The 13,103-nt window shown below is 39.6% G+C and overlaps 1 protein-coding gene across 1 annotated transcript; it reads right to left on the bottom strand.

Annotated features, from left to right (window-relative positions):
- Positions 1-10,546: 10,546 nt before the first annotated feature.
- On the bottom strand, positions 10,547-11,139 carry LOC135433627 (uncharacterized). The gene is made up of 2 exons (XM_064689781.1): positions 11,074-11,139; positions 10,547-11,014 (listed from the first exon to the last, which is right to left on the bottom strand). The coding sequence occupies exons 1-2, from the start codon at positions 11,137-11,139 to the stop codon at positions 10,547-10,549; spliced, it is 534 nt and encodes a 177-aa protein (XP_064545851.1).
- Positions 11,140-13,103: the final 1,964 nt, after the last annotated feature.

Genomic DNA, 13,103 nt, shown 5'->3' on the forward strand with positions numbered 1-13,103 from the left:
CATTGAATTGAGAATAGAGCGAGCCAAATTAGGCATATACTTGCACATTTAATAAATCTAAATTATAATTTGAAGTTTCCGCAAGAGCTTATATATTACTGTCTTCATATAACATGTTAAGCTCTATTTCCCAATAATTATATATTGTTTGGCTGGCGATCTTAACGGGAGACAGAGCCTGGTGCTCATGACCGGAAAGTTAACTAAATGTTTTGTCCATTACAAAATTTGGTTTACAGATAAAATCTTTTTATTCACACAAATTAATTAGTAAATGTGAAAAAGTAGAGTAATTTTTGTATTTATACTAAGCTTGGGATTATTTTACATATTTATTGCATGCATAATAGTTTTATAATATATTGCTGAAAGCTACTTAATATCATATATGCAATTATTTGCAACAGCCGTCCATCTGCTGCCCGTAAGCTCGACAGTTTAACTATCTGTTAAAAAAGATAATATTAAAAGCAAACTAAAAATAAATCTCAGTTTTTATTGGCTGCCAAGCTTAAAAACGTGGAATTTCTATTAAATATCTGGCGCTCACACCGTATACGTAATATCAGATTACGGCGCCGGCTTAAAGGCAAACAAACAAAAGCAAAACAAAAAAAATAAAAATAAATAAAACAAAATAACAAAACAACAAAGGTAAATAGCAAAAAAAAAAGAAAGAGTGCAGCTCACAAAAACGCGCGCATAAAATAAAATGGAAATTACACGGAGAGAAAGCGAGAGAGAGACAGACAGAGATGGAGGAAGGGATGGAGTTGGCATAAGGAGGGGGTTCGGTGAATCGGCGTAGCCGGCTGGCTATGTAGGTGCTTACGCTTTTTTAATTACCTCGTTTAAGCCAACGGGGCCTTGAGCTTCTATGTGCGAGCATTGTATGCTTGTATTCGTGAGCTATACCATATTTGTATTTACGTTTGTGTGTGTGTATGTGCGTTTGTGTTTGTGCGCGCTTTTATCAACTCGTTTCGCCGTGTTTTACTCACTCGCAGACGTTGCCATAAGTTTTAATTAAAATTACTTTGCTCGCTGCTGGCTGACGGCTGCTGTTGGCTGCTCCTCCCGTTGTTGCTCTTGTTGTTGTTGTTGTTGTTGCTGTTGTTGCTGTTCGTATGGATGTTGGTTGAGTGTTTTGCCGTGTGCTTTTTGTTATTTGCTGTTTGGCCGCTCACACTCGCCAGCTGCCCCTGTGCACATATGTATGTGTGATTGTGAGTGTTTTTTGCGGTTTTTGCTCTTGCTGTTGCTGTTGGTGTGCCGGCAGTTTGTTTGCGGCCCGCGTCTCTGACATTGCCCCAGCAAATGACAATGGCGGTCGCGGCCGCATTCGCGTCGCAGTCAATGGCCGTTGGCTTTGCATTGTGGCTGTTGTTGCTATTGCTGTTGCATGCTTTTAGGCCGACCGGATATTAAAAGCTCGGAAAGTTGCAAAATATTTATTTATAAAAACTTGCTGAAAATGTCTAAATAAAAAAGTGTTTTAAAAAAAACAATACTTTAAAAACCATTTAAATCATAGCTTTAACCTTAAATAAAAAATGTCTGCGGATCGGTTCTCAGTTCACATCAATGCCTTCAAGTTGGACTTAAATCGTCAGCCTACTTTTACACATTCATGAGCAACTGGGTTTTTCACATTCTTTCGAATTTAAATAGATAAAACAGAAGTAATCTCTATCATATTTGATAAATCATTTGGATATATCCTGTCAAATTCTCTCAAATTGCATAAAAGAATGTTTGCTCCCTTCAGCAGTTGATCACCTAATAATATTGAGTTGCAGAATAAATTGCTCTTTTAACTCTCTCTGTGAAAGTGTTTTCTTATGTCTTACATATTCTTTAAATTAAATAATAGTTTGGTAGCTATAACAAATTTAAAGGAAATGTATTTTAAATACATAAATTGCACATATTGAGGCTGTAACGCTGCAACCCAGTGTTAAACTGGGCGTGACAATTCAATGCCAGTTAGCATCAAAGCGCAGCTTTATGGGCTTTACCCGCTGCTGACGTCGTCATCATTCAAACAATCAGCGAACTGTAAAGCGGTGCGCCCAAACGAGCGGCTCTAAACGCGCATTTCAACGCATGGCTTGGCTCGGCTTGGCGCGACGCGGTTCCTCAACGCAGGCGATGCCGGGGAGGACCTTTGGTGCTGGCACAGGCGGTGGTCCTGGAGTATATTTGCCACATGCTGATAAGCAGACATAATAATAAAAAATGTATGAGCTGCCTCGCAAGCGGCAGTCATAATAAAATGTGCAAAATAAAATGAAATGGCGAATAACCACAGAGTAGGGGCAGCAGCACGAACAGGACCAGGATGGCGGCAACGGATGTGCGCCAAAAGCAGCAGCGGAAACGTTGCACAATTTTGCGGCGACATGGCGACGCGGGAAGGGATAGAGAAAACGAGAGAAAGAGATGACAAAGGGTGGTGGATACGAGGGAACGCGACATAATGAAGTCAAAAGTTGGCCAAAGAGTTCTGAACGTTTTGCTAATGAGAGCTTTGAAAGACGACAGTGATTATCAGGGCCGGGCTTAAAGTTCAGTCGCCCAACACGAAATCACAGTTTTAAATCCACTTTCAACGGAATTTCGCAAATTTTCAACCTAGCAGAATGCGATTTGCTAAACACACTCAAAAAACCTTAATAATAGCGTTTGGCGTACCACGAAAACTGAGAGAAAAATATTAATACTGATGTTGTTGTTGCTGATATTTTTCGACCCAGGCGACACATTTATGACCCTACATAAATTTCTGTACCAGAGCAGCAAGTGGCGAGGTCTGCGTTTGATTGATACTTGTCGGGGGCAGCGACGTCGACAGCGCCGCCAAAATGTGCAGAGCAGGCGTTGAGGATGACATTGACGACGACGTCGCTTTTGTTTGTTTACGCTGTCAGTGTTATCGTTGTTGTTGCGGTTGTTGTTGCTGTTGTCATAAGCAACACAATTTAATAATAGATTCATTACTCACACAGATATAATATTAGCAACTCCCCTCGCACACACACATACTTGTATACCCCACTGATACTCAGCCACATATGCTCCTCGGGCGTCGCCTGCCACTATGGCTAGCAAAATATCTCTGAATTTTCCTCACGAGATTGAAGGGAAGCCACAGCTTTATGTGTATCATTATGCGAACAGAAAATAAGTGTCTCTATAACGAATATAATAAATTGAATATATTTTCATCAGCAATAACAGCAAACAAACTCATCAACAGCAGCAACAGCAACAACAATATCAATGAAAACATCATGTTAACAAAATGGCTGAGAATGCTGCCCGAAAATGTTGGCAATAAAACTAATAGAGATTGGCGAAGGGTCTCACAATAGGGCGACAAGTGATATGTTGTTGTTAACAAAAAGATAGGGAGACTTGTGTTGAAATGAATTCCAATAAGCGAGAGTAAGAAAAAACAGCTTTTCAATAGATACAGTTTAGGCGAAACTGAACGACTATCTATAGATATACAGTCAGACAGACATGGTAATGTGCATTAAATGTTGATAATAGATATATTTTGATATAAAATATTCGTTACGATTCTGAATTTGTTAAACATTTTAAATATTTATTTGGTAGAGATTTGACGACAAAGTGCTTTACTTTTCCGTGGCTTTAAGGCTCAAATTACTTAATTATTAATAATCTGACTCCCTAGTCTACATTATGCTGGACAATCCTCTAGAATTTAATCTAAAGTCACTTTGAATTCAAGACAGCTTCTGCTGGCGCAGATTATCCACCACATTTTTATGTTGTGCATGTGCTTGCGCAGTCTACTGTTTCCGGTTAAAAGACCTGAGACCGACCGATATGAGTTTTACTTATATAGCCAGACACTCCGTCCGTTTTTAGCCATTGGGGTCTTTCGATATGTCTGGCACTCTGGGATAATTGTCAGAATTCCTCGCTTTCTAATTGCCTTCCAGCGCAAATTCTCTAGTTCATATAACCCGCTCCTGGTCAACGAAATGACCCAGAATAGTGAGCTGTTATTTTTTTTTTGACTCTTACCTCCCTTCTCGGCTTATTATTAAGGCCAGACACTCAAAACTTGCTCATATAATATAACTATTGCAGATTTCAATCAAAATTTATTATTCGCAAAAGAAATACTATTTTATGCATACTTACTTATGTATAATAAACCCCAATTTGCGTTGCCTTTAAGCCAAATGTCGCATTGCTAACTATCCTGTCCTATCATATATTTCTCGTATCTGAAACTGTCAGCAACTGAGCGCAAACGAAACGAGGCGATGAAGCGCCGACATTTTGGAAGTTTATTTGGCAGCCGGATGAAGAGTAGATGTGAAAACCGCCAAGATGTGCCAGCATTTTAACGCCATCAGCCGGCTGCTCCGGCTGCTCTTGTTTATCTGTTGTTACTGAAGCTTATTATCTTGCACAGCCAGGCAGACCCAACACCATGAAACCCTATCAAGAGCAGAAGCCTTTTCCAAAAGCAGACGCGTCTCTTGCGACTGCCCAGAAGTTTCAATAAAGTTCGCCCTCGTCGTGGCATAAAAATTTCATCTGAACTTGCTTTGATAATTTATTTATTTTTATTTTCCCACAGTTGTTGTGTGCGCTTGTTTTTTTTCTGTTGTATTCTTTCTTTCTTTTGGGATGGTTCTAATCAATTCCAAGTCATTAAGCACACGCATGAGAGCTGTCAGTGTGTAAGTGCGCATGTGTGGGTGTGTGTGTGTGTGTCCATAAGTATGCGGCAATTTGGTTTGAGTTAAAGCTGTGGGGCTTTAAGCGCGTTGCTGGCCATAAATCAGAGGCGTGACGGCGCACAAAGGGCAGCTGACAAAGCTCAAAAGCTGTGCGGGTAATTATGACTAATTAACGTGCCGAATAACCGCCTTCTCAACCAATAGCACCTCTCTCCAGTCGCCTTGAGTGCCCATCGATACGACGAGCTGCGCGTTTGCGAGTTGCCTTAATAAAATCATAAAATTTGCCTCGAGCCAACATTAAAGGCTTTTGGTCAGCCATAAAAACGTCGTCGCTCGCAATTCCAATGCCATTTTGATATGCCCCACACGCGCCACAGCTGATAAACTGAACAGCATTGGGCATTTATGGTCTCACTTGGTCGCTGGGACTCGATACGTAATGTAAGTGGCGTAAATTGTGGTCAAGAGGATGCCAGCCATACGTGGCACAGAAACAATGCCACAGAGCGCTACCCGAAACTTTGTCATACGTATACGTATGTGTGTGTGTTTGTGTGTGGCTGATCGATGTCCTACAGTTGCAAGCAATTTTGCGATTTTTTATGAGCGCGTGTGTGAGTGTAAAATATGACAGTTCACGTCTGCGTGTCATAAGTATAAAATGTAATTTCAGTTAACAGAAAAATTATAAACTGCGCCAGGACATTTTTGCACTTTCCACTTATTCGCTTGTAATGCTGGCGCTTTATATTTGGACTGCTGTCTTAAGCTTATTTTCAGACTTGAAGTATATGTACTTCTTCGTCCCTTAACATTATTTACTATCTAGCTGGCCGGAATACGCAATTCTGCACGCTCCTTTTGTTCACCGCAAATGTTCATAAATAAGTTGATTAGTTTTTTATGTGGTTAGCGCTGAGAGACATTTTGAGTGGCAGCCCAAGGGCTGGACGCCACGGCAGAATGCAGCATCAGGACAGTAATTGAAAATGGTACTTAATGCGTGATTATTATATTCTCTGAAGCCTGCAAATAACATGATAGGGCGAAAAAGGAACACTTGATTCTTTATTATATATCCGCACTTATTGTGCGTGTATATATGCTGTGTGTGTGTGAATGAAAAGTGCGTGTTAAGCGGCTTTTGTACTGATCAAAATGTTTGGACGCAAATATGGCCAGCAACAGATTACTTGGCATAACAAAAAAATATCTAAGATGATTTTCTAAAATACTCTGCTTGACATACAATTTTTTAAGCGTTTAGTATACAAAGCTTGAAAGCTTAAAAACTTCAATATGCTAGAGTTTTCTAGAGTTCATGAAAATAAATTTATGCCCGATTTAAATGTTTTGAATGTTTAAATTAACTTTAAAATAAGCTTTACTCAAGGAACTTCACAGTCAACTTGAAATTTTTATTATTCTAAATAACCCGAGGATATCGTTACGGCCGAAGAAAGAGCTAAGTAACTTATTTGTTGTTTGTTGTAGAAGAAAATGTGCCGCAGTTGTTCCCAAACTTAAATTCGAACAAAGCCAGTAACTGAAGGGTAAAGAAAACTTGGTCTTAAAAACTTTTCGCCTTTCGTTGACGAATTATTTATATAACACGATTGCAAACCAATCTATTTTTTTGTATTACTCTTTACTTATTAATGTGTGATAACTGGTCATGGATTAATATCTTAATTAAAACATTTAGTTAGCAATAAGTGTCTGAGTAGCTAGTTTTTCACCTCTGACTATATCAGCAATATTAAGAAAACCAACATTATCTAAACATATCGGGAAACAAAGCTACTGTAAGAAAACGTTCAATTGATTTGACATGAGAAAATTACATAAATTGATTTGTTAGTTTTCCAGAAAAACAATTTACCATTGTTTTGGCAGTTTGAACGACACCCAAGAGAGTTTTAGAGAGTATCTCCTTGCCGAAAATGCTCTATTTAATCACATTTTTGGCAACTTTGATTATATGATACTGACATTTATGGTTTCTACTAGTGAGGCATCGCTTTCAAAATTTTCAATCATTTAATGTGCAATTTCACCCAGCTGCAAATGCTTTTCACATAATTTGTTGGGTGCGTTGAGGCGTGCAGCGGCATCAACACAGCCTTACACACATCCAGCTGCGATGCCCCACCTAGGCTATTTGTATGCTGTCATGTTTGCAGCGCATCGTCCCTGGCAGCTCTGGGGTTGTGCGGGGTTGCACTTGTCTGCATGTTGTGCCAAACAGCAACCCTACCACGCACTTGCACTCTCACTTTAATTTGTGTGCCAGGCAGCACGACCCATGAGCCCCCAAACAATGTCACTTGCCTTTGTGAACTCACGTGTTACATGCAAATGCGCTTCCTGCCCAGAACAGAAGATTTACAACTCACAACTTGACGTTGTTGCAGCTGCTGCTGCTGCTGCTGCTGGATTTCTTTGTCTTTGAGACCTGGCACATGTGGGGGAGGTTAAGGGTGAGCGCAAATAAATATTGTAATGATGTATATGATTTCTTTTATGCCAGGCTACACAAAAGAAGTTGCTGCCTATCAGTTTATTGAAATCTCTTTAGCCAAACGACAACTCGGCTCAAGTGCCGACCCACTTGAGCACAATTTGAAAAAATATGCAACATTTTTAAGGCATTCATTTTTAATGAAGTAACAACCTGGCAAAAAAAGTCATTAAAAACATGCAAAATACATGTGGCATGCAAAAATCAATAAACAATCAACAATGTATATAAAAATGTAAATTGTTGGGCTGAGCGGCAGCCTCAAGGCTGCAATTATATGAATGCAGCTCTCAATGTTGTCAAAGGAGTTGCCTAGGTTAAAAAAAAATAAGTAAGAACGCTCTAGTCGGGAGTGCCTGACTAGAAGCTACCCAGCGCCCCTCGTGACAAAGCTAGATCGGCTCAGCTCGTAGTAGCAAGCAAAAATATAAATACTTTATAGGGTCGAAGATGCTTTCTTCTGCCTTTTACATACAATTGCTCAAAAACATTATACCCCTCTTACACATTTTTAATGGGTTCATGTGAAATGCGTTGACGATTGCATTTTGAAGTGCACAGCCACATGAAGGGGCGCATGGCGGTTGTGGTATTCGTGTGCAATTTTAAAGAGTCTGCGATATGCGCGAACAATCTCGTATACGCTTACAGGCACACACACATACCTGGCGTTGACGTGCGAAGAAGCATGTATACCAATTAAATGCAACGGACAACGCCCAAAAAAGTATGCTACAAAAAAGATGGCAACTGCTGTCAATGACAGCGCAAATAAATGCAACAAAGCGCTTGAAAAGCACGCAAAAATGAAAATCGATAGTGCTGCGTATGCGACACACACACACTAACACAGCTATGCGCCTATGTACATATATGCATATTACACATGTACTATATATAAAGAGTTGTACATAGTATACCACATAGGCATTCTGGTCAGCTGCTGTTCGCCATGCAGTGTGGGCATTTGTCATAACAGCAGCAATAATCAGAACGACAAGCCTACAACAGCAACAACAACAGTAACGGCAACGCTGGTAAACGAGGTGCAGTAACAACAACAACAATTACAACAAAAACAACAGCTCGGCATAAACACGGGAAACGGAAACGGACTGTGCAGGCCCATCCATGTTGACGTCAGTCACACAGCGTGCAAATGTTGACCTACATACAAAACGCCGAGAAAACAGGCGCATAAATGCTACGCCAAACGACAACAACAACAACAACATCACTAATACTAACAGCAACAGCAACGCTGAGTGTAGATAAGTCCTCTTTTTGTCCAGATGCCAACGCATTGTTAGAAATATGACGGACATAGTCATAGCCATACCTATAGCTATCGTCCCTGCCGTTATTGTTCTTAATACTAACCAGCATCATAATTGTTATGTAGATTTATAGAATTGGGTTGGCAGCTTCAAGTTGCAGGCTGCAGACAGCACCTTGGTGTCCATTCGCCAGCGGTAGATGTGCCATTAAAGCAGGGCACTGTAGAAAAAAAGACTGTATTAAATGTAGATTTGTTAATGGTATTATCTAATTAATTATCTTTTTAACAATGGCGACCAATATTTCTCCAATTTTATCTATTTAAAATGGCTGGGTTTCTGTGAACGTTGCGGATACATTGTTTCGCATAAGAATGACGCTCCGTTAGATTTCTGAACATATTTGATTATGCTGAATAATAACCACATTCCTGCATTACACTATAGTTGAGATTAACTTCAACCTCAAGCTCATTGTCCTGCCGAATCGGACAAAAGCCCTTTATATCCCGACTGGCTGGCATTTGTGGCATTCGAAGCCCGACTAATTATTTTCAAATCCTTTTCCATGTATTGATAAAGTATATAAGTTCTCCTTGCTTACACTAACTATTACATATTTATATATATTAAAACAGGTGTGCTCAGCTAAATCAGTACAGGTTTAAGACTCAGTAGCGGTATTAATCTATGTCAATCTACTTGGTTGTTCATTCTGATCCGAGACAACATTTAATTTCTTTCAAACCAGTAATGTTTATGATTGATTGGCCAACATAACTGCATAAAGAATATTTTATTTGTTAAATCAAGGTTTTATGGCCCTGTAAAGGTTATCGATAGTCTTTCGTATCCTGACACAGTGGCTTTTTAACCCCTTGCAGAGCGTATAACGTTTTGTTTGCGAAATGTGGAACACTAAGAGCGTAATGAAGATCTCAAGCATATATAAGTGATATATTTCTTGTGTATCTCTCTATTAATTTTTGCTTATACAAAGAATTGTATAATTTCTTCAAACGAAAGCTAGCATAATACAATATTATTATGTGACTTTGTGATTACTTTACATTTATTACGTTGTACCTCCAGATAACTTCCATTACATAGGGTCCAGGACTCTGTGACATGCGAATGCGAACATTTGTTTGGTAGCGGCCAATGGGATGAAACGTTGGCATTATTTTCGGATCAGCCATATTCTTAAGGAAGTAAACCTTAGGCAGGATGGGGCAGCCAGTGATGGTATTATTCACAGTTATTGCGTTGAAGACCTGAGCAAACACTTTATTCATTACTGGATTACTGATAAACTGACAGCCGTCTAAGTTTTTAAGCCTGTACATAATTCGTTGAGACGCCACAGCACGCAAAATTATGCTAATAGAGAAAGAAGGCACCGGCTTTACCACACGAAAAGTGTAGAGAGTTTCTATGTCGGGCGATTTGTGGAAGTACTCTACGAAATCGTGATCACAATTGGTTTGCAGTGATTCGAACAATACCTTCACCTTGCCACGCACGAAGATCTATTAAAAAATGCCACACATGGGTAAGCAGATAGTAGGCAAAAAAGAAGCGAGAACTTTTTTAAAAATGCTTACGTACCTCATCTTTGGATTCAACTAAAAGTGTGGGTAAGGTGCTGAGTAGGCAAAGCAGAAGCGGGAACATTTTTATAAATGTTTACTTTCAACTGCCGATTGTCAGATGGAAATGAATATAATTTCCTATGAATATTTTGAGTAGTCTACATTTGTATCTGACAATGGATCAGATAAAATTTTTTTATAAAGCCATTAAGATACAATTTCTATGCGTTGTTAATCGCACTTTGGCCATGGCTCATTAACCACGTATCAATTGTCAAAGATTAAAAGAAAACATATAAAACTCGCATATTCATATTGAGTAACAAAGTATTCTCAAAACGCCAAATAATTAAGTTCATGAATTAATTTTCAATTCAATCCACTTTTTTACTATTATTAAATTCAATAACATATTTGTCCAATTTATTACTTAACCATTAATATTTTATACTTCCAGAGGATCTCCATAACAAAAGGTGCTGAACTCTGTGACATTTGAACTCGCATGCTAAGTTGATAATAGCCAGTGGGATGAATGCTCGGCACTATCATGGCTTCTATCAAATTTCTTAGAAAGTAAACCTTTGGCTCTATGGGGCACTTGAAGAATGTATTGTTCACAAGTAAAGCGCGGTAAGTCCGAGAAAGCACTTTGTTCATTAGCTGGTTTTTCAAAAACTCACAGCCATCCAAGTTTTTGATCTTGTACATTATTCGCTGGGACTTCACATTCCGCATGACAATGGTGATTGTAAAAGATGGAGCTGTTTTGACAACTCGAAAAGTATATAGTGTATCTTGATTGGGCACTGGTCGGAAGTATTCCACAAAATCATGATCGCAGTTAGTCTGCACTGATTCCAAAACAACTTTCCGCTTGCCTTGCATAGCTACCTATTCAATAATGATATAGGTTTAAGAACAATAAAACTCTGGATGCAGGGCAACCTTACTCTATCCTTAGACTCCACTGCAAGTGCCAGTAGGATCCACAGAATATAAACCAAAAGTGGACACATGCTGAAATGTAAACCGCTCTTCTTTAAACAACTGACAATACTATTTGACCAAATATTTGACCCAATCATCATTTGCCATAGCAAATAAATTTTACAGATATTTATAAAGTCATAAAGAGATAAGTAATTATATGTTGTTTTGGACCATTAGCTGCCAATGATTTGAAAAAAAGCGATTTAATTTGCTTCCACAAATTATAATACTGTGAAGCATAGAGCAATTTCACAAATATTCAGCAAATAACATAAAACACACGATCAATCAAAAAGTTATTAGGATTAAATGCGAATAATTTATTCCAATAAGACATGCTCATATGTGCTGTATGAAAATGAGTTCGAACTTATTTTTTTACTCACTTTGTCACTGGCCATTTGGCCATCGAGTCAAGATTTCGTTTTAGTTTGCCAGTCGTTGGGTTTCCCTCTTTTTGGCACGGGCGAATGTCCCAAAGTGCCAAGGCAATGTAGTGCCACCTGACAATGTCTAATGATGATGGAGTAAGTGCAGCAGCCACTACATAATCATGGCCATAACGTTACATCAGACGCAGTGCCTATTGATGCTGTTGTTGTCGTTGTTCTTGTTGTTGTTGTTGTTGTTGGTGCTGGTGCTGTTGATGTTGGCTACGTGCAGACACGCAGCCATCCGACCAACCAGACAACCAACCACCTAGCAAACAAACAAGCTAACGCAGCTGAAGCCAACGAGTGTTGCAGTGGTAAGTGAGCTGTTGTGGGGGCGTGGCATTGGCGGTTGTTATCGCACACAGGGAAAACTCAATGAGTCAATGACTTTCTGGTGTCGTTCGTTGATGCGCGACGCGGCTTCGTTGTCATTAGTAACAACACCGACACGCACTCACTGACAGGCACACATACAAGCAAGCAGACACACACACGTTCTCACACACGTATATACACGTTCATTTGTTGGCCGGGCTGCTGTTGTATGTTGGTCGCTGTGGGAAATGTGAGCGGGTCCGACAATAAATTTGGCAAACAAACACGTTTTGGCTTATGTTTTATTGTTGTTGTTGCCGTTGCGGCTGATGTTTTGTTGCTTGTCCTTGGCGTACCCAATGTGTGTCAACGGCAGGCAATGCTGTTGTTGCGGCTTTCCTTTTTTGTTTTTAGCTTTTTTTGGATTTTTCTCATTTTGATTGTGATGCGAACTCTTATTCTGATGCTTTTTACGCATTCACGCGCCCAAATTGGCCGGCAGAATGTGAAGAATACAAAAACAAAATTATATGCCGCATGCTTTTAGGCTAAGTAATTATCTTTTTTTTTTTTGGCACCCAGCAACATTTGGCAGCCATTTGCAATGGTTTTTCCTACACACTACACATAATTTCCCTTGATGCTCATTAGCCGCGTCCCGTACTGAGGCAGGAAATATTTATGCGCAGACCGCAGTGCTTTAAGTGTGAAATTGTTTGCCTAATGTCAAGTAAATTATGCAAATAAATTATGAGATCATAAATATGTCCGCACAGGTCTCAAATTAAGCACAGATTTATTTAAAATTCTAGAACACGCTTTTTGGCGACCATGCAAATTGCTTTGCTTCTTAACATTCAAGAAATTCATGTTAATTATTTCTATTTTCTATGTCTCAGCCCAAACAGTGTTTATATTGAGAATTGGCTAATCTCCGAATTCTCGAATTTTTCGTAAACACGAAGGATTATGTGCAAATATGTGGCATCGAACGGCAGTACAACAATAAAATCATTTCAAACGCTCACCCATGGAAGACGGCCTTTGCCCAATGTCTCCAGCGGCCTGGTTGACCACCCAGTGTAAACATACACCCAGTGAGCACAGCTGTTTGGGCCCCCCGCTCAGACTGGAGCTCTGTACCTCTTCGTATTCGTGCCTAACCATAGACAACATTGTGCGGTGCGCATGCGCCGAGCTTGCAGTGCTGCCAACTGCACTGCAAAGCGGAAACACCATAG

Source organism: Drosophila montana, unplaced genomic scaffold (genome assembly GCF_035044405.1).
Source record: "Drosophila montana isolate Dmon_TW-CO22-7 unplaced genomic scaffold, ASM3504440v1 contig_3218_1, whole genome shotgun sequence".
NCBI lineage: Eukaryota > Metazoa > Arthropoda > Insecta > Diptera > Drosophilidae > Drosophila > Drosophila montana.